Below are 23,193 nucleotides of genomic sequence, written 5' to 3'. Positions count from 1 at the left end.
CTACTGAAATTGATCTCTCCCCATACTTTGTTTATGCCATTTATTTTTTGAAAGGTAATTTGAATGGCTTGTTGATGCCTTACATATGCAAGCAGTAAATGTTAACCTCTGCTGAACTGTCAAGTTTTAAATACACTTATTTTTCAGCATTCCTATTGCATTCTGCATGTGTTTTTATACAACTAAAATTCAACAATTTTTAAAGACTTCAATTAATGTTACTAATATAATGAAATCAGTACATTCTCAAAGTCCAAATAAGGCCTCCTATTCTATTAGAGAGAAAAATGAAGGTGAACCAGACTTTGAAAGGTATTACAAAAGCCATCTGTTCTAATACTACAGTTACAGTTGACCCTCAGAAAGTGTTCAACATAATCTGCTTTTGCACCTGCTTAGATTAGATGCTCACTAAACAAGTTCACCTTGATCTTTCACATAAAGTCCAAAGTATCTAGGGAACATAATTTGACACAGATCTATGGCAAGGACACTTCCATTTAGGTAAGGCAGAATAAAAACCAACTTTACGAACTAGCATCATAATCAGAAGTACCAGAAACATAAATTTACAAGGTCTTTCTGCATCCAGCTATGGCAAACAGAGCCTACCTTGAACAGGAGCAAACTCAATGCTCAGTCATTAACAGTAGCTTTCCAATGGCACACAGGGATCTCCCCACCCTGACTTTGTCTGGGAAAATCCGGGTAATGGTGACTTTCTTCCTTTTCCTGGTCTCTACAGCTGTCAATGTCTCCTTTCTAATGAAGCTGCAGAGGCAGACCCAGAAGAAAGACGAAGTAAAGAAGCTCACTCGGATGAAGGTACTTCTTAAGCATCTGACGTTAGCCAACCTGCTGGAAACTGTGATTGTAATGCCATTAGACGGGATATGGAATATGACCGTGCAGTGGTATGCTGGGGAGTTCTTATGCAAAGCTCTCAGTTACCTAAAGCTTTTCTCCATGTACGCTCCTGCCTTCATGATGGTAGTTATCAGCCTGGATAGATTCTTGGCCATCACCAGACCCTTGGCTGTGAAGCGCAACATAAAGGTTGGACGGTCTATGATTGGTGTAGCCTGGCTTCTCAGTATTGTCTTTGCTGGGCCACAGGTAAAAATACCTCCTCTTGTTGAAATAATGGGATTTATTAGGCATATATACCCCAAATTTCTTACCTAACATTTAGGAAAGACCTTTTCAACCTTTAAGGATAGACTCAAACTCCCTTAATAACCCAATCACTGGAGTAAAATTAATCAATTAATTGACCAATCAATTAATTGATAATAATGGCTAACATTTATGTATCATCTTAAAGTCTGCAAACTGCTCTTACGTATGCTATCTCATTTGATCCTCATAATAATCCTATGAGGTTGATCCTTTTGTTATCCTTATTTTGTAGATGAGCAAACTGAAGCTAAAAACAGTTAAGTGACTTGCCTAGGATCACACAGTTAGTGTTTGAGACAAGATGTTGCTACTTGGATAAATATTCCATCATGGATGGAATGGATACTATAGGGAGTTTCTAGGAGTATGTGATTCACAAAGAGAAAATGATGTTAAAAAAACAAAAAAGATGTTATAACATATTTCATGGAGTACCTTAAGCTATATAATTGTATACTTGTGAGTGTAGGGGAAAGGAGAGTTTTCAGCTAGCCAGGATTAACTTAAAAAGGAAAAATAAAAAGACAAGCTTGTGAAATGTTCAATTTTCACCAGATACTGAGTCTGGGTTTTGTTGGCCCTAGGCAAGGATTCTATAGCAAGAAGGACATGTGGCTTGAATAGGTAATAGTTTCACTTACTGCAGAGAACTAAGGTTAAATTCTGAGTATCTGATTAATTAAATGATCTGAAGAATGTGATTTTTACCACAGGACTTTCAATGAAGTCAATCACAGCCAAAAAGTCTGACTTCTAGAAAGTTAAAAAAAAACTCTTGTAAGTAGTACAGATCCCTAACCAGAGGCAAATTGTATCTACTCCCTCGCGTACTCTAATGAACCCTGGATGTGGAGCAAGGATGAGCTAACCAGGATGTTCTCTACATACACTACCACTCCCATCAGAAGCTAATCTGAGAATCTTGAAATTCTCTGGCTGTGAAAAAAATTTTCTTGAAGAAAGAGGGAGGCAGTCTGATCTTTAAATAGCTCAGTGAAGTAGGAATCAGGGTTTCCTTACCATTTCTTCAACTTAACCTCTTTGGTAAATCTAATGACTATGTCTCTAAATTTACCCTGAGTGTAAAGACAAGAGAGTTTAAGGGTTAATTGCAAGTATTAATGAAATAACAAAAAATAAAATTATTTTATTTCTTTGAAAAAAATGACATATAAACACATATATCATCATTAGTCTCTCTACAATCAAACATGCAGTAGAAGGTCAAGTAAAATTGTCCCCTTGAAATAGGGTAAGAAGGTATTTCATTTAATAGAAAAGTTGAAATCTTCATTTGAAGCCAATTCATGAAAATTTCCAAGTCTTTGCTTCTGTAAAGACACCACTGTGACTTGTTAGTTGGTTGGTCTTGACGCAGAAAAGAAATGAAATATTTATTGGACACCACCTAAATGGTGTCCTACTTGCTCTAAGTCTATGAGCCTATTTACCCAATAGTCTACTAAGTACTAACGGGGTATAGAAGAAAGGTAGAGTACGATCCCTGACCTTGAGTTTACAATTTAGGAGGAGTGAGGACTGATACACATGGAATAATTAGAAGACTACTGAGTCCAAAACTTCATGGTAATGATTTTTAGTGTGATAGAAGTTCAGAATAGACACAGATCAATATAGACCAGAATAATCAGGGGAGGCCTCAAGGAAGAGATGGGATAGAAATGATCTTTGAAGATTTGGAGGAAGAAGAAAAAGACACAAAGATTCCAGATAGAAAAAAAGGGACACAGTGCTCTTCAGAGAAGAGGGAAGAGCTTCCTATGGCTGGCATAGAGGATTCATTTGAGGTAATGATTGAAAATAAGCTTGGATAAAGTGGGACCAAATCGCAGAGAATTTTGAAAGACAAAGAAAAGAGTGCCAACTTTATATGATAGGCAATAAAAAACCACTATAAATTCTTGTGCTGGGGAATAATTTTATGAAAGTGATGTTTTAGAAAAATTAGGTTAGCAGAAATATAGTAAATAAGTAAGAATTTTTTAAGTACTCACTATGTATAAACCAAAGGCAGTTAAAGTGACACAATGGACAGAGCACAGGGCCTGGAGTCAGGAAGACTCATGTTCCTGAGTTCAAATCCAACCTCTGACACTAACTAGCTGCATGAGCCTGGGCAAGTCACATAAACCTATTTGCTTCAGTTTCCTCATCTGTAAAATGAGCTGGAGAAGGAAATGCCAAACCACTGCAGTATCTCAGCCATGAAAAGCTCAAATGGAGTCATAAAAGTTTTAGACATGACTGGAACAAATGAACAACAAACGTACGAAGCATTGTGCTAGGTACTAGGGATACAAGGACAAAGATAAAGAATAATTCTTTTCCTCAAAGAGTTTAAATTCTACTGAAATGCAGAATTACATGGAGAGGGAAGAGACTAGGGAGACTATCTAAAGAACTGTTCTAATAATTTAATACCATCATGAGACCCCTGTCTAGTGACAACTGGAATAGAAATTATGGAGGAAAAAAATTCTGAAAAAAAGGAACAATAAGATGTGTTGACAGGTTGGCTATAGAAGTAAAATATAAGGAAACTGAAAATGACTCCAAGGTTAATAACATAGGAAACTGGGGAAGTGATGACATCACTGAATGAAATGGGGAAGTTTAACAGGGAAGCTTGGGGGTCAAGGAAGAAAATATGATGAGTTTGTTTGAAAACACACTGAACTTGTTGAGACTGATAAACATTCAAGAATAGATATCCTATAGGCAGTTGGAAGTATAAGATTAGTGTACAATTCAAATTCTAAACCTGAACAAAACTGTATAATTCATATATGATGTGTGTTGTTAAGATTTGTCTTGTATACACAAAAGGACATGTTTCCCTGCTTTCTCTGTATTTGTATGTATGTATATACACATAGATTATGTATATATGTATGCATATATAGTATATTATGTATATATGTATGTGTACATGTATATACAAGTGTATGTATATATACATAGATTATGTGTGTATGTATATATGTATGTATGTATATATACATAGATTAACAGGAACATAGTAATCAGGTCAATCAGATTTATACAGAGAAAATAGGGGAAATGGTCCCTTTGTAAATACAAAGTAAAATTTAATAGAGCACATAATACATTAGCATTTCTCTACTTCAGGAATTCCAAGATCTTATCAGGATAGGTTCTCCATTCATCAGTACATTTAGCAATCTATCCATATCCTCTCCTCTTGGGATTCTTTCCAAAGAGATTACAGTGATTACCTGTTTACCTACCGGGATTATATACACCAAGATCTGGAGGCCTTCCCCTGGTTCTTTTGCTATTTAATGTATACTCAAGCGGCATTTGGACTGTCAATCTGTTCTTCCTCACCTTTGTTACACAACTACCCCATCTCTAGTTTTTCATTGTTTTTTTATGGCATACCATTGCTGTTCAGTCATTTTTCAGTTGTGTCTGACTCTGCATGACCCCATTTGGGGTTTTTTTGGCAGAGATACTGGAGTGGTTGCCATTGACTTCTCCAGCTCATTTTACAGATGAGAAACTGAGGTAAAGAGGGTGAGGTGGCTTACCCACAGTCACACAGCTAATAAGTGTCTAAAGTGTTAGATTTGAACTCAGGAAGAGTCATGTTCCTGACTCCAGGCAAAGTACTGTACCACTTAGCTGCCCTTTCACTAAACCAGAATTGCAGAAATATGTAATTGACACCTGCTTCCCACTTTTTCTATCTTCCTACACCCAACAACTCCAAAAACCTGCTTTATATTGGTGGTGACTTTGAATGGTTTGATGGTTTTAAATGTCTCAGGAGTTGTTAGCTTTAGGAAAATGAGGCAAAGTTTAGAAAAATTGAGTATGAGAATGAATAGCTGAGACAGAAAAAACAGTCAAAATAATAAATGTTGTATATCTCAAAATTCATAAAAATCTTTATAATCAATGACAAAGAAGTTTGACCAACTTAGTACAGTATACTTACTACCCAAGTTGCATCCATTCCACTTAATCTGAAGGCTATACTTACTAGGACATAATAAGATAACAACTGGGTTCTTGGGAATTTTATTTCCAAGAATGATGTTTTTAAAAAATAGCCAATGGACCTTAGCTGTGGATCTGATTTAAAACAATCTTTGGTTAGGCTATAACTACATGATGTTAGATTGTAACTATCCCTGAATTAGGTGTATCCATATCTAATTCAAAATTAGATCACATAAATTTAGTCATTCTAAAACCACAAGAGACATACAGAATCAGATATTTTTGGAAAATTTTCACAAATTAGCTTATCCATGTTAATGGGAAGCATCATAGCTTTAAATATTAAGTCTAACATAGGCCTACAAGCAAGATTTGTGAGTCACTATTTAGTATTTGAGCTAATGACATGTGAAAATATGTTTTCATGGAGTTTATATGGCCATAATTTGGTATATCAGGGTGGCAGTTAGAGAGACAGTAAAACATGTCACACAAGGTTCAACTGAAAAAACTTCTCTTGTATGTTTCCTTTCTATTCCTCTAGTTATTCCTCTAATTCAGGTCATCACCTCTTACCTATAAAAAACTTCCTGAATAGTCTCCCTGCTCCCAGTCTCTTCCCTTTACTCTCTAATATATTTTCTACAAAGCTCTGACCGTGTCAACCTCCTCAAAAAATAAAATCAAACAAACAAACAAAAAAACCAACCCTGCAGTGGGATATATGAATTCAATGGAATATCATTTCATCGTAAGAAATATTGATTAAGGAATTTATAGAAATGTGGGAAGATGAACACAGAATTATGAAAACAGTATACACAATAAACAATAACAATGTAAATGAAAAATAAAACTAAAAAGCAAATGAATTCAGACCAGGTAATGAAACATACTCTCCTCCTCTTTTAAGGGAGGTGGGAGACTGTGTTAGTATGGAATGTCACAGCTTCAAATGCAATGTCTGTCAGTTTTTAGTTAACTGTTTTTCTTTGTGACAAGGGAAGGTTCTCTGCATGGAAGAGATATTATTGGACAACAATGGTGTAAAAAAAAAAAAGCATCATTTTTTTTAATTTGATGGTACTTCAGCACCTACAAATACAAACTCCATACCCTGGCATTTAAGACCCCCTATAGTAGGTTCCCATTCCCATCGGCCATTCCAGTCATTTTTTATACAACTGTTCTTCAAAAAATCCACGTTACAGAGAAACCAGACTCTTGGTCTGTTCCCTAATTCAACTCTCCATCACTATCCTCCATCTTTATAGTGCTCTCTCTCCTCATTTTCACCTCACAGAATCATTGTCTTCCTTAAAGCCTCAACTCTGGTACTACTTCCACCATTAAGCTTTCCCTAAGCACTCATCTTTCCTTACCCCCTTCTCGCCCCATTAGGGTTCTCTAACTCTTCAATTTTCTTTGTACAATATTTATTTATGCATATGTTAAAACAAATTCCCCCCACCACCAGTATACTGCCCAGTAGAGTATGTTCTCCTTGAGGGCAGGGATCATTTTCTTTTTATCTTTGTACTCCCCCAGCATATATCACAGTGCCTTACACAGACACCAAATAAACATTTGTTAAATTGTTATATTAACTAGAACTACTCAGGAGAAGCAAAGGATGGGGTTGGTGGTGTTACATGATACCTCTTTTCAAGTATCTGAAGGATTAACATGTGGAAGATGGATCTGACTTGTTCTGCCTGGCTCCCCCAAAAAGAACTAGGAACAATAGATGGAAGTTTCAAATAAGTATATTGGGGGTAGATAGAAGGAAACTTTTCCTATATGATTAGAATTAACCAAAAGAAGAATAGGTTACACAGAGAATAAACCTCCCTTTTGGGGAGATCTTCAAGCAGAATCTGAATAACTTCTTTTGGGGGATTTTGTAGATGAAATTTGTGGTCAGGTACAGATGACACTAACTGCTCTCTGAGGCTCTGACACCTCTGACATATTGTGATTCTGAAAAGTGTAATTATCAGAGATGATATTTTGAGGGAAAATGCATAGGTACTGTTACTTTTCCCTAAGTAAAAAAGATAAAGTACAGATGTCTAAGTCATGGAAGAAGGACAGCAGAAGGGGACCAATACTGATAGTCGTGGGCCCATGGAATAGAGGAAGCAGAAACATGAAAAATTTAAATGAAATTTACCAAGAAACTAAGGTACAACTTCCAGGGTAGTCAGAAGCTAAACTAGTGCCCTAGTCTCTTAACAAAAACTATAGAAATTTGGACAAAAGAACATTGGATTTGAAGTCAAAAAAACCAAGATTTAAGTAGTAGTTCTGCAACACACCCCCATGTTATCTTAAGGACACGACAACTTCCTCCATTCTTTCATTTGTAAAATGAGGGACTTGGACAAGACAACCCTGGGGCCCTTTCAGACTCCAAACTGTGATCCTAAGAATTTAAGGTCACACACACACACACACACACACACACACACACGGAGAAAAAAGGAAAGAAATTAAAAATAAACCACCAAAACTTCCTTCTAGCTCTAAATCTATGACCCTATGATTCAAACTGATCTGTTATTTTCTAAACTCAGAGTTTTATCTCCTACCTCAGTGGTTTTGCCCAGGTGCTCCTGTATCCTTAGTTTCTTTCAAGGCTCAACTCAGATGCCACCTGCTATCTGAACCCTTCACTGATCTTCCTGTTTGTAAGTGCTTTCTTTCTCCTTCCTCAAATGAGCTTATTTATAACATATGTGTTTATAGATTCATAATGCATTTATAACATATATATCCCATCCTCCTTGTTAAATGTCCTCCTTGAAGGCAGAGTACCTAGTACACCATAGGTGCTTAAAAAAAAAGGTTTGTTATTGAATTGAACAGAAACAAGGTGGAGCTGGTCAAGCTAATGACTCATGCTATCCCAGGATTAGGATGGAGAGAAGCAGAGAAAAGACCTGAAGATGATCAAAATCATTGCAGTTATGCAAGCCACCATTCTAACCACTGGATCACCTGTTTTCTTTTCTCACAACCATTTTCTTTCCCCTATTCTTCTACCCCCTCAAAATAAAAATAAAAAAGACTTATAAAGGAGTGGAAGTAGGAAGCATAGATGCTTTCATGTGGAAAAATCAAGACAGCGAATAAGGGGAAAGGGCAGAAAGCCTACTGAATCTCTAAAATAGCACAACGGGTAGTGGGTATACTGAATCCCTAAAATAACAATCTTTAGGGTAGCAATGAGAGGTAATCTGGCATAGTGGCTAGTGTGCCAATGTTTAAGCCAAAAAGACCTGAGTTCAAGTCCATAACTAACATATACTGCTTTCATGACCTCAGCCAAGTCCCTTAAACTCATGGTGCTCTAGGCAACTTTCTAAGACTGTAAGTTGCAGAGACTGCTCCAACCTACATGAGTAGGGTAGTTTTCCATGCTAATGAAATCAGAGGTTCAGTCCCTATCCCCATGCCTATGGGAACCAAAGGCTCTAGCAATAGAAAATGGACCTTAAATATCTGCCCCAAACTATCACAACTTTATACAATTCCTCCCATCCAAAAAGAGCACAAGAAACAGGATTTGATTACATGAAAGTCTGAAAAACGTTCTGCACAAAAACAATGATAGTAAATTACATTAGAAGAATAACACCTTGAGGAGACTATTTCTAATTAATATATCAGATAAAATCTTATTTAAAATGTATAATGTGCCAACACAAATATTCAAAATTAGCACTCAATCACTACTATTTAACAGATCTAAACAGAACATTTACCCCCCCCCCCCAAAAAAAGGAAACATTGTAAATGGTCATATTTTTTTTAATGTACAATGCCACTAATATTGAGAAGTGTACATTAGAATAACCTTGAGATCCTACATCCCATCCATCAGACTGGAAAAAATAACTAAAAATAACAAAGTTCAGTGATGATGGGATTATGGGGAAGCAACACTCAAATATTGTTGGTGAAATTAGTAGAATTTTGAAGGGGGGGAACTTGGCAGTACACAAAAAGAGTCACAAAATTAATCATACCCATTAATCCAATGATCCTATTATCAATAATACAATGAGTTTTGTCATAAAGAAAAACAACAGTTCTATTTTCTATTCATCTATATATCTATAATTGCATAGAAATCCAAAGCCTTCTTATCTCATTTCAAACTACCTGAAACACTCCCTTCCAATATGGTCTCCATTGAGGACCTGATCTGATACTTTATAGAAAACAATGATGCCACTTAACTAGAGTTGCTTCTTCTCCCATCATCCTTTTTTCACATCACTCAGACATCTTCCCCACTACCTGCTCCTTCACTTCAGACTTGGATGAAGAGGAAGTCTTTCCCCCATGCTAAAGTCAACCTCCTTACAAGTATCCATCTCTCCTGTTTTCCAGGAGACTGCCCACACTATCATCTTCACTCTTTTCACCTTCAAATTCTCCCAAAATTAATGGCTCCTTCCCTTATGCCTACAAATATGTACCCTATGTTTCCTCCATCCTTAAAAAAAATCTTTCATTTTATCTTATCATTCTATAATGGTAAGATAATCTCGTATCACTCCCTCCCTTCATCGCTAATATCTTAGAAGGAGAAATTTTAAAACAATGAAAAAAATTAAAAGTATCACTTACAAAAATAAAAGTAGAGTGCTTTAAATCAGTGAAGTAAGTAAATGTTAGTCTGAAAGACAAAATGGATTAAATTCAAAATATATTAGTGTACAGGTAATTAAGAACTGAAATAAAAGAGACAAACAATAAATGAGTGACAAAATTGGTCCTGTTCTTCAAAGTCACTCATTTCTATCATATTTTCATTATAATTGTGGTAACTATGAAATATAGGTGAATGCTGTATAAGATGATTTTTTAAAACCCCAATTCCAAGATATTAAGCTAATCTGCTTTAGAGAGTATGAAAACATACTTATATCTGAGAACTAACAAAAACAGAAAGAAAAAAGTTTTCTATTTTCTATTTTTCAAATAAATCTCATTTATACCACCAATGGTATTGAATTTGCAGCTGAAATTAATGGTATTGAATTTGCAGCTGAAATGTTGAGCTATGTTGTAAGATAAGAAACGAATGAATGTGTGTGTGTGTGTGTGTGTGTGTATATATATGTATATATATATATGTACATATATATATATACCTATGTGTGATTATGTAAATAAAAATTTCTCTTCCAAGTTACAGGGAAATCCAGTTAGTCTTCTTTAAGCAGAAAAAAAGGAAGGAAAGAAGGAGGGATGGAGGGAGAAAGACAGGGAAAGAAAGAAGGGGGTAGGGAGAACGAGAAAGAAAGGAATGAAGGAAGGAAGGACGGGAATGAGGAAGGAAGGGAGGGAGGGAAAAGAGAGAAAGGAATAGAGAGAGAAGGAGGGAAGGAAAGAAGGAAGGAAGGAAGGAAGGAAGGAAGGAAGGAAGGAAGGAAGGAAGGAAGGAAGGAAGGAAGGAAGGAAGGAAGGAAGGAAGGAAGGAAAGCTGGATGAAGTATTTTCATTCTTGATGTTAACAGTAATACTGTGATCACTGTACTCCCTCTAGTGGGTTATATTAGTAATTGGTTTTTCTGTTTGTGTTTTTTAAAAAACAAAACTACCTTGTTTAAAAATAAAAAGCTGTAAATGCTTGTGTTTTCACTTTAACATCATAAATCAGGACTTAAATGATAGAAAAACAAAAATTGTATTCCTTTTCATACTCTGGCCTGTTTCCTCATCTGTAAAATAAAAGAGTTGAACCTCTAAGATACCTTCCAGCTCTAAGTCTTTGATTCTAGAATCACACAAAACTTTGGCAATCAATTAAAAATTGGCACTAGGTATTAGCTTAAAAGGAATTGAAGAGCAACTGTGAATATACATTTACTGGGGATATTTACCAAAGACAGAACCACTGGCCAAAAAGAAAAAGAAAAAACTCAAAAGAGCCAAGAACTATTAAAGGTTTAATGTAAGGATAGGGCCTGGTTCTCTAATTTCACTGGTATATGGAACTCCTTTCCATGTGAAGAAACTCCCTCTGCTAAATCCAGCAAGCACCTTCTCTGAAATCAATAGTTTTAGAGAGTTTTCTAGATCACTTAATGGTTAATTTGTCAGAAGTGGGACTTGAACCTTGGTCTCTCCTGGCTTTGAGGCCAGTTCTCTGTCCTTTAGATGTTAGGTATATGATATATTGGGTGTTCTCAATGTAAACAGAGAAAAAATTCTAAACTCACCACAAATTTTAAATTAGTACCAGCCCCATATATCAGCCTGGCATATACAGGAGGGCCTACTGTACAGGTCCTTTGATCTGCTTTTCTAAAAAGAAAGACAACTTTTGAGGGGACAACAATTTACTTTAATCAAACACATACATCATTCACTTAGGTCAAGGGAAAAAGTCAGCACCCTCAACTTTAGAGAAAATACAAAGAAGTAAAAACCAACAGACAGGGCTTCCAACTGTCTGACCATACATACATAGTTAGCAAAGAGAGAAGTACCAACACTTGGGTTTTCAAAGCCCGGGGGGGGGCAATGGGGGGAGGGAGGGTATTCCTTAGCAGATACCCAGAAGTACATCTGGACAAACTTCCAAAGAGTAAGCCCCAAACCAAAACCTCACCTCAGAGTAATTACATTCTTTTCAGAGCTAGAGGGCAAGACCCTCTGAGTCAGTGCCTCAAAAGAAATTAACAAAAGATATTGAGGCCTATTAATGGGCAGGGAAGATCTTTAACTCTTCCCCCACCCACCATTAAGTTTAAATTATTATTACACCCCACCAGGGTGTAATAATACATAATAATAATAAATAGTGGCTTAAAAAATCACCATATACATAAAATCAATGAACATATCTTGCCTCTTCTGTTCCTCCTTCTACTCCTGGTGGGTCTGCCTACTTCTGCCTACAAAATTCATCCCCCATTCAGCCATCCAAGTGATTTTGCTAACACAAAGGTTCAGTCGTGTCACAGTGGCATCTTATTGCCTCGTGGAGCAAAGAAAAAAATAATGCTCCCTTTGGTATTCAAAGACCTTTATAACCTATCCACTTCCTGTCTTACCAATATTCTTACACCTTACTTCCTAACATTCACTCTCAGATCCAGTGAAACTGACCTCCTTTTCCATGAATAAGACACCTCATGTCTCAGCTCTGGGCATTTTCTCTATCTCCCAAGGCTTAGAATGTTTTACCTCCTCTGCTCTGACTACTGACTTCCCTGGTTTCCTTAAAGTCCCAACTAACATCCCACCTTCTATAGGAAGCCTTCTCCAACCACTCTTAATTCCAGTGACTTCCCTTTGATAATTGTTTCTTCTTTATCCTGTACATAGTTTGCTCCATGTATATTTGTATGCTTGGTGTCTCCTCCATCAGATTGTGAGCTCCTTGACTATCTTTTGCCTCTTTTTGTATCTCCAGCACTTAGCACAATGCCTGGTGCATAGTAGGTTTTTAATAAATGTTTAATTGATTGGTAGAGGAAGCTGGCGGTACAAGAGATAAAACACTGGGTCTAGAGTCAGTAACCTCAGACGCTAATTTGTTGTGTGACCCTGAGTGTATCACTTAATTTATTTGTCTCCGTTTTCTCAACGGTAAAATGGAAATAATAACTCTGCTTGGTAGGGTTTTGGGGAGGATCAAATGACATAATATTTGTATTTTTTTTAAAGCTCTTAGCACAGTGTCTAGTGCATATTCTACTCTCCTCTCTTTCCCCTTTTTGGTTTGGATTTGCTAGGTGTCTGGGTGTTGGAAGGGATAAATGACAAAGAGTGCTCTGAGAATCTCTATTTCAGGTAGATGTTCATGTTTTCACAGTCTAATAATATAGGGGGTATTCTGAGTTAAAAACACAACTATGGGTATGAGTAGGAAGATCAGACACCTTCATAAATGAGGTCAGAACAAATGGAGAAAAAATAAAATTTGACAACCCTAACAGAACGAATGCATGAGGATTCATTCTATCCACTTTAAAAATGTCAAATTAGAAAACAACTTTGGCTATACTTGTTCATACATTTCTCCAATTTATTGGGTTTTCCTTCACTAAAATTAATAATAGCATTAATGGCATTTAGATAGCACTTTAAGGTTTATAAAGCACTTTACATACATTATCTTATTTGATCCTCAAAACAATCCTGTAGGGTAGCTGCTATTATGGTCCACATTTTACAGCGGAGAAAAGTGAGTCCTAGGGAGTGCTATAATTTTGCCATGGTGACAAAACTAATAGTTATCTGTGGTAGGCTTAGAACTCAGGTCTTTGAGGCTCCACGCCCAGGACTCTCTTTTGGTACCACATCAAGGCTTAGGTGTATGTACTTATATGAGCCAGCACAAGCAAGTTGAAGGCTTCTGGCGGCACTTCCTTTTGTTCACCATAATCACAAGGAATTTTACATGAGCAACTTGGGGTTCTGTTTTAAATCATGTTTCTGTTTAGTATTACTATCTGTGTCAGTCTCGGCTTCCAAATCTCAACAGATACCTGTTAAATTCCCAAGACTCATTCACGATTACCCTTGAACTTGTTTGAAGATAACATCAGGTAGTCATTTTAAACAAATGCTAATCATCTGTGTACGTTTTAAAGGTGTGGCATAAGGCATTAGAAAAAGCTTTCAAAAAGGAAATATAACCTGGGAACACAAACCACCTCTGATCCTTTTACTTCCCTTCTACAGTTGTACATTTTCAGGATGATCTATGTAGAGGATCTCTCTGGACAAACTGGAAATTTTTCTCAATGTGTGACACACTGCAGTTTTCCAGAGTGGTGGCAAGAGGCCTTCTATAACCTCTTAACCTTTGGCTGCCTCTTCATTGTTCCTCTTCTCATCATGCTGGTGTGCAATGCTAAGATCATCTTCACCTTGACACAGGTCCTTCATCAGGATTCTCATGGTATGTACTCTGCAATTTTTCTACATCATAAATACATGGCTGTTGAACAGGTACAATTACTATTGCTGATGAAATCCTATCCATCTCCATCACAGATAAGAACAATTATTCCAGGATTTTTTTCCAGCCATGGTTATTTACTCCTCCAAGACTGCCATTTCCCTGATAAAGGGGCTGTCTCTTTCTGACTAATATAACACCGGTCACTAAATTTGCACAGTCCTCTCTCACTTAAATCCAACTCACTTGCATGTCGTGGCATCACCTCCCTGATGTCATGTTCATCTTTTAGAATAAAGGAGTAGAAAATAGGAGCTGTCCCACTGGGATACAACTGGAACTAGCCAGCTGGGCAACACAGTTCTCTTCTTTCTTTCCTTCTTTCTTTTTCTTTACATTCTTTCTATCCATCTAGGGTTTCATACCCTTACCTGTGAGTCCTCTGCCCAAAGAAATGTAAATTTTGATCCCTGAAACCTTTTTTTTTCCTTAAGGACCCTGCCTTAAAGGCAAACCACTTTGACTCTCATTGATTGGCCAACAATAGGTTGCTTGGTCATTGTTTGGGCCCCTGATTGGCTCAGAGTGGATATAAATAGTAATTGTTTCTGTTTGGGACAGAAATCCTGACAGTCTTTCCCTCCCAGATTGTTGTTTTTTTGGCCAAGCAAAGGAGCCACTCTCTGCTTCATTTCTTACCTAGACTTCATCACTGAATGGCCATTGCCTCTATCAAACTGAGACCTAGGAAAGACCTTAGCTTAAAAAGGCCATGGTCTCCCACTGCATCCAGGCCATCCCCAATCAACCTGACCTACCAGATGACTCTGAAGGAGAAAGTGAAGTTGGTGACTTTGCACAGCCCTCCCTCACTTAAATTCAATTCATTTGCATATCACGGCATCACCTCCCTGATGTCTAGTTTGACTGTGAAGTCTCCATTCCTGGAAAAATTTTACAAATCAGACAGATTTCTGGAAATAAAATATTATCTATGGCCCTGTAGACAATGGGATCACTTGTAGAAAACTCTTCTGTTTCACTTTCAAAATTCTACAACTCAGAAACATAGGTTCCACAGACTTGTATCTGACAGAAAAATATTATTGAATATATAATTTGTCTACTATCTCCCAAATTCTACAATGATGGTTATTATTCTGAAAGTTAATATGTTAAAATATTTGTTAATTTATGAATAACTGTCTTATGGCATCAAGAAGATATTTTGCCCAACAGTGAACTGATACATAGTTGTCCTTGGTAATACTTTAACAGAAGATTGTGTCACAAAGAATGTTAGAGAGACTTTAAAAGAAGATTGTGTTACAAGGAGTGCTAGAGAGACTGAACTACTCATTCTCAATAGAAAATATTTTCAAAAAGTATTTTACTTCAGTATTTTGAAGCTGCTGCCACCAAATACTTACAAAATCTCCCTCCCTCCCAACACACACACGCACACACGCACGCACACGCACACACACACACACACACACACACACAAATAAATTTGATCTTCCCAGACAGTAAAAGTGTAAGAATGTATTTTTAATCAAATCTTCCTCTACAATGCTAGAATCATTTTTACCTTATCATAGGTTCCTCATCAGGAATGAGTTCTTCCTTTCCTAGTTTCAGTACCATAGAGGCTAAGAAACAAAGGAATGAAATGAATAAGAAGATGGGTTTATTTCCTGTTTGAACACAGGAATTAGAAATGAAGAGATGGAGATTGTAGAAAAAGTTAGAAGCCAGAAGGGAGGAAGGCGATATTAAGCAGTGATTAACAAGATAGATCCTATATTCCCTCAGGCTGGTGTTTTTGTTGTCAAGTTAGATCCCTGTGCTGAACCAGACATTCTTTCCCCCTTTGGGTTCCTTCATATCTTTTATTTCTCGGAGGAAAAAAAAATAGCCTTGTTTATAGTACATAAGTCTACAAACTCAATACAAAAAAAGGTTAAGTCTCTCATCTACCAGTCATCTCTTCAAAAAGTGCATTGGAACCGCCATAGAATCAAAAACAATATGTCCTCTCCCTTAAAGGGCCATGTAGGTTTTACCATGACTTCTGAACTCAATACTATCTTAGAATGTCCTCAAAAGGCTCTGTCAGTGATTAGAAATAGGATAAAGACCTCAGGTATCTTTCAAATAGCAGGGGAAGAGTAGGCTGGAGAAGCTAGTTTCTTCATATTGTTATTATTTCCACTTCAATCAGACATAAAACATAATAAATTGATTAATACCTGACAAAAAGATGACCTATCTTAATCACCCTATTCAAAAATCAGTTTTACAAGAATAAAATTCTGATTCATCAAAAGAATGTATTCTTCTCCCTCTATTGCTTCTTTTCACCAAATATAAATGAATAAGAAATTGTGAAAAAAGAGGTTTTCTTGAATACAGGAATTAATTTCCTTGAGATTCTCAACCTTGAGCTACTGTTTTAAAATCACAAAATTAGGCCCATGTCACAAATGGAAATATGTCTTCTATCATTGAAATTCAAGAGCATTTCAAAGCTATAGGTTAATTCCTTAATAATTAGGTCCTAAATTTAACAAAGGCAGCCTGACTGTTAAAAACAGGCCAAACAATTATGGCTATCCTGACTTTAAAAGGCACGTTACTGATAAAAGGAAACTATTCAGTGTAAAGTGACCAATCAGTGTGGTCAAATAAAAAAAAAAGTTTGGACAGGATCACAAATTTTAAGAGTACTGTGAAATTTAATCTTTTCCATATTTTATGTGACATTAGGAAAAGTGAAACAAAAAGATGCTTTTCAAAAAAAAAGTGCATTATTGTTATTATTTAAGATAGGCTGGTGTCTATTTAGACATGCTTTTTTTTTTCTTTGGGGATTAACTATGTTGTTTTAGATTAGATTCTACTTTTTGAGTTTTCTGATATTAATGGAAATGAAGTATTAATTTTTCCTTTTTTTTAATAGAACTGCAACTGAATCGATCAAAGAATAACATCCCAAGAGCACGTCTGAGGACACTAAAGATGACTGTAGCTTTTGCCACTTTATTTACTGTCTGCTGGACTCCCTATTACGTTCTAGGAATCTGGTATTGGTTTGATCCAGGAATGCTAAACAGGGTATCTGATCCAGTAAATCACTTCTTTTTTCTCTTTGGCTTATTAAATCCATGCTTTGATCCACTTATATATGGATATTTCTCACTCTAATTTTGTTTATTTACATAAGAAAATACAGAGAAAAGAGAGAAGCAATTAGCCATGATACATAATAACAAATTATAGGAATAAGAGCTATTCCCATACAACACAACAGCCTTTACAAACCTTTCATCCCTCATTTTCCCTTCTAGAAGGCTCTTTGTCACAATCCCAATTAGAAGAAACTCTCAGTTCTACATAGCCTAGCTTGAGTCTCATTATTCTCCTAGTATATACAACAGAAAGGTTTACAATTGCCAGAGGAGGGAAAATTCAATAAAGTTTTTTTTTTTGGGGGGGGGGGGGCTGTTCTGCCTTAGTTATATGTCTATGAAACAGCTCAAAACTTGATTTTAGGCTAATCAAGGAAAGTGGAACTTTGGAGAGTTACAGACAATTAACTATTCAGTTTATTTTACTTGTCCCACTGATTTATCTTTTTTAAAAATTTAGTAGCAATATCATAATCCAAGTGATATGCTCTTTCCACAAAAATGTCAAGTTTCTAAGTTTCAGTTCTGATATTTAATGCTGCTATTAAGAAAAAGGAATGACATTCAGCAGAAATAAATGACAGCAGGGTGTCACAGAACACAAATTCTGATCTGTTAGAAGAGTAAAGGGAAGAGAAGAAAATAAGCATTTATATATCATCTACTATGTGTCAGGCACTAGGCTAAGAGCTTTATGCAAATATTATCTATCCCATTTGATCCTCCATGAAATGCTTTATTCCTCTAATTACATTGAGAAATAAAGGATTATCGCTTTATAGATTATATTCTCTTCTTCTGGAAGATGATAGTATCTTGTCATTAACAGAGTCAATAGGACCCATTCACACCCTAACCCTAATTTTAGGGTGCCCTAATATTATTGGTGAAATCAAACTTATCAATAGGTACCACATGATGCCAACAGATATCACAAGTATATCTTCTTTTTTCCTTTGAGTGTAAGAAACTTCTATCTTTGGGCAAAAGATAAAGTGCTTTATACTTTTCTGGCCTATGAAAGCTATACAAGATTCTATTAATTTCCATCAATGACATGTCATACGGCATAAGAAAATCGTCTTACCTTCCTAAAGAGCAGTGAACTTACCATAAGTGAAAATAAAACATTTCTTGGATTATGTAATCTATTAAAACTACCAGCAATAATCAATAGGATCCAAGAATAGTACATCACTTAGATGATATTTTATTTTCTTTGCTTTGCTTAAACCACATCCTTCCAGTATTACTGGTTTTAACTTCATTATCTTACTTCATAAAACGAAACATAAACTTCAAAAACTACTTATATAATACAATGGCTAATAATTTAGAGGTCAATATCAAAAAGAACTCATCATAATAAAAGGAATAGCTACAAGCCAAAAAGACGGTTTGATATTCCAAGACTAATTTCCAAGGGGAGAGAAATAGTATACTCTGTGCAGTCTTTAATGATCAAAGTTCTTAACTAATAATCTTGACTGTATGTATTCATATGTATTTATAATAACTTCTCTTTTATGCAAGATCATGCACACAAAGGAACAAGTTACTCAGTTGAAAAAAGTAAATGGAAAGAGGCTAACTGATATATTTAACGAACAAAAGAATGCACTACAAAAGAATTAAAAACATCAAAGACAGATCATTATTTTAATGAATTTTTAAAACTGTTAAAAAAAACCTTCAAATTCAATTTGTGCAATACCCTGAACAATAAGTGTATTAGTTTAACGAGCATGCAAACATTCCCAAAACATGTGGTGTTATGGGAAGTAAATTGCTAACTGTGATCAGGTCTTATAGACTGTTCATGAAGCCTTCTGATTTCCCTTCTCTAAACCTCTACCCCTTTTGCAATGTCTTTTTTTCCTTTGCCATGTCAATTCCCAATTCTGCCTATTTCTGTTACCAATGGAGTAAAGTATTCCTGATCACTCCTTTACATGTATTTCTAAACAACTCTACTTGTTCTGGGCACCTCCAAATAACCAAAACAGTGGCTGGGTCTAAATAAGTATGGTTAAGTCAGATCAGAACTGAAAACTGGTTTCTCATAATTCTCAACAATAATGTTTTTATAATTTTTTTATTTCAAACTTAAATACAAAATGAGAAAAGAAAAAGAAAACATTGCCATGTACACAGCACATCATGAATGAGGATTCAATATAAAATAATAAATTTCTTTTTCAAGAAAACCTATGTAATAAATACTGCACATTGTTTTCAAAGTTGCCCAGCTTTGCTTTCTTGTTGATTTTCTTTTGTTCTCTGCTGGGTATGTTTTACTTCATTTTTCTCTCCCTCCCCCCCAAAGAAGGCTACAATTAAGCATAGATATAGATATATGTGTATGTATGTGTGTGTGTATATGTATATATATACATATACACACACACATACATACACACATATCTGTATATACATATATGCACATATTTAGATATCTATAGAAGTATACATATATACATATACACATTGTGAAGATTCTACTATGCTCATTTCCTCCTATCATCTGTTTCTTTGAAGGTAGATGGCATGTTCCTTCATAAGTCCAAGTCTTTCCATGTTTTCTCTAAATCAACCAGCTCAGAATTTCCTACACCCAGCAATATTTCAACCTTATCACAACCTGAGAGATTGTCTATGAAATTTTTTCCCCCAATTTTCTTTATTTCTTCTGTTCTTGGCTACATAGGTTATATATTTATACAGAAATTTTTAATTTAAAATAATTGAAATTATCCTCTTCACACTTCAGCAATGCTCTTACCTTATAATATAGTTTGAGGCTGATATTGCAAAATGTACTTCCTTCACATCTTTTTCCCCCAGTTTCTTGAAATTTCTGACCTTTTATTCTTCCAAATGAACTTTATTATTTTAGTAATAATAAAATTTTAGTAATTTAATTGGGGTGACATTGAATAAATAGATTAGGAAGGTAAAATTGTCATTTTAAAAATTATATTGGCTTTATCTACCCATGAACAATAAATACTACTTCAATTATTTAGATCTGAACTTGTATAAAAAATGTTTTATGATTATGTTCATGCGATTCCAGTGTCTGTTTTGGCAAGTATATACTCAGGTATTTCACATTGTCTAGGTATTTTAAATGGTCTAAAATAATATTCAATAATATTGCTGGTACGCATAGTTTCTCTGTTTTTCACTTTTGATTAAATCTATTTTAACTTTAACTTTGAGAGAATGATTACTCTCCCTGCTTCATTTGCATACTAAATTCTACTCCAGTCCTTTATCTTTCTATGTATCTCTCATTTTTATTGTTTCCTGAAAGCAACTTACTGCTGAATTCAAATTAAACAATTTGACCTTATTGAGTCCCTTATAATTGGTCTTTAACATTTACCTTATATTTCTCCTGGATGTTTTATGTTGAATTTTCCCTTAAGTTTTGGGGATTTTGTTGCAAAAAACTTGAAAGTCTTTGAGTTCATTAAATGTCTTTTTTTTTCATTCAGGATTATACTTAACTTTGCTGGGTAAATTACCTTTGATCATAATTCCAGCTCTTTTGCTGTAGGGAATATAGTATTCCAAAACTTACAGTCCTTCAAAATAGTGGCTGATAGGTCTTGTGTAATCCTTATTGTAGCTCCATGATGTATAAATTGTTTTTTTCTTATTGTTTTCAATATTTTCTCCTTAACCTGGGAGGTTTGAAAGTTGACTATGATATTTGTGTAAGTTTTCCTCCTGGGATATCTTTCAGGTTGTGATTGGTGGATTTTTTTCTATTTCTACTTTGCCTTCTTGTTCTAGAACTTTAGGACAATTCTCCTTGATAATTTCTTATAACGTTGTATCAAGATTCTTTATCATAATTTTCAGGTAGTCCTAATTATTTTTATATTGCTTCTCTTCAATATGTTCTCTAGATCAGCTTTTTTTTCTGATGAGATGTTTTACTTTCTCTTCTATTTTTTCATGCTTTTGGTTTTGTTTTGACTTCTTGGTGTCTTAGAACGTCATTAGCTTCCCTTTGCCCAATTCTAGTTTTCAAGGAATTATTTTCTTCCTTAAGTTTTTGATTGTCTATTTCCAGTTGGCTGACTTTCTTTTCATAATTTTCTTGGATTGCTCTTTATTTTTTTCTAATTTTTTCTCAATCATCCTTACTGATTTTTAAAGTCCTTTTTAAGTTCTTCTAAGAACTCCTTTTGTGCTTGGGGCCATTTGAGATTTCTCATTAAAAAAGGAATAACTTTTTTAGCTGCATTGTCTTCCCCTGAACAGGAACCCAGATCTTCTTTAATCTCATAGTACCTATCTATAATTGGGTTCTTTTTCCTTTGCTTATTCACTTTTATTTGTTTTTGTTTTATTTTGTTTTTAGCAGTTATTATTTAGAAGTTTTTAGCAGGTCCTTCTTACTGTTATCTTCTCAGGACTGTCTTAGGGCCCAAACTTGGGCTCTCCTTTCTACTGCTAAGCCACCACAAAGACCCCCAGCTACACTGTCCCTCAAATGATCTTGCTACCTGACATTCCTCCTGGGGTTACAAACTACAACTGTCTTCTCTTCCCCAGAACTAAAACCAGGGGCTCTGCTTTCCCATAAATGCCCATAACCAACAGGGTCCCTGCCCCCTCATTATTTGTACTCCTCAGGTGTGTGCTGGCTCCTTATCCCTGCAGCTACAGCCCAGGACCATCTCATCAGCACAGTTCTGCTTGGCATCTCTCAGCAGTGGAAGATTCTTCAATCTTTTCCTACTTAGTCCTCAAACCCCCCCACACACTGTCCGCCAGATGAAAGTATCTAAGGCTGAAGATGCCTTTCAACCCAGGTGCGCCCAGGGCTTGTTTACTGATTCTTCAGACCCAGCCTGGAAGTGTTTGCCCCTCACTCAGACCAAACCTCTGCCCCCTGGAGGTTTGGTCTTTCCTGGAGTCTTCTCAAATTGTCTTAGCCCAACTGCTTCACCTCATATTTATTTCTGCTGTTCTGAGGCAATGTTCTTTTTTTGTGGAGAAAATTTAGGGAGTCGAAAGTTTTCTGACCTACTCCACCATATTCCCAGAATTCTCTAACAACAATAACTTTTTTAATATATTTACTTAATACTATGTAAGTTTTCCTGTTTTTATGGGCTCAAACAAGATGCAAGAACATTTAAAGGATCTCCTCCAATGATGACCCATCTATACTTTAGATCCAAGTTGTTGTCCGAGGCACCTATAGGTCAAGTGACTTGCCCAAGATAACATCCCAGTTTCAGTGACCATATTTGAATCAGGCCTTCCTGATGACAAATCTAGAATGTCATCTGATATATCATGGTATTTTTTAACAAAATGAAACACTATATGTAAAAGTATTTTTCAGACTGCTAAGCCCTATAAAGATTAAGGGATGATGGGTGACCGTGGTGGCTGCAATAAACTAGTCCTTGGGAAAGATTCTCCCCTGAGTTTCTCTTTAAGATTCAGGTATAAATTCAGCTTCTGTGATAACTGAGGTTAAATTCAACTTCTGGCTCTGGCTAAATTAAAAGATCTAAAGAGATCAAGCCACAGAAAGAGCTACATTCCCCATGGCCCAACTTTCCCAACGACTCTAGGCTGTTCCTATCAACTTCCTTCCCAGCTGTGGTGCAAAGACTTTTATTCAGTTTGCAGACAAGCTTTGTCATCCGATGCTGATAATGTCTAGCTGCTTTTGTCCTAATTCCTTGGGGCTGAATCGTGACTCTCCTTGTCAAACTCTGTGTTAACTCCTTAAAAGATTAAACAGGCAAAACTGTTCTGTGTATTGTTAAGGCAAAATTCACTTTGACAGGGATATTGTACCCTAAGAAAAGGTTGGAAGAGTGGAAAGTGAATCTTTGGTCTGGCTGTCTCCATAGCAAACCTAAAATAAATTAG

At 35.8% G+C, this 23,193-nt stretch overlaps 1 protein-coding gene across 1 annotated transcript; it reads left to right on the top strand.

Moving 5' to 3' along the window:
• Positions 1 to 594: 594 nt before the first annotated feature.
• On the top strand, positions 595 to 17,364 carry GNRHR (gonadotropin releasing hormone receptor). The gene is made up of 3 exons (XM_072620907.1): positions 595 to 1,116; positions 13,876 to 14,095; positions 17,058 to 17,364. Exons 1-3 carry the CDS (start codon positions 595 to 597, stop codon positions 17,300 to 17,302), a joined length of 987 nt encoding a protein of 328 aa, XP_072477008.1. The 3' UTR covers positions 17,303 to 17,364.
• The last annotated feature ends 5,829 nt before the right edge of the window (positions 17,365 to 23,193 follow it).

This window comes from Notamacropus eugenii, chromosome 6, assembly GCF_028372415.1.
Source record: "Notamacropus eugenii isolate mMacEug1 chromosome 6, mMacEug1.pri_v2, whole genome shotgun sequence".
In the NCBI taxonomy this organism is placed as follows: Eukaryota; Metazoa; Chordata; class Mammalia; order Diprotodontia; family Macropodidae; genus Notamacropus; species Notamacropus eugenii.
This window is presented reverse-complemented; position numbering and strand designations above follow the sequence as displayed.

Excerpts from the sequence above, each read along its gene's own strand:
- GNRHR (XM_072620907.1), top strand. The coding sequence starts at position 595 with ATGGCAAACAGAGCCTACCTTGAACAGGAGCAAACTCAATGCTCAGTC. Across the intron at positions 1,117-13,875 it reads TTGTCTTTGCTGGGCCACAG|TTGTACATTTTCAGGATGAT; the intron begins GTAAAAATACCT and ends TCCCTTCTACAG. Across the intron at positions 14,096-17,057 it reads CCTTCATCAGGATTCTCATG|AACTGCAACTGAATCGATCA; the intron begins GTATGTACTCTG and ends TTTTTTTAATAG.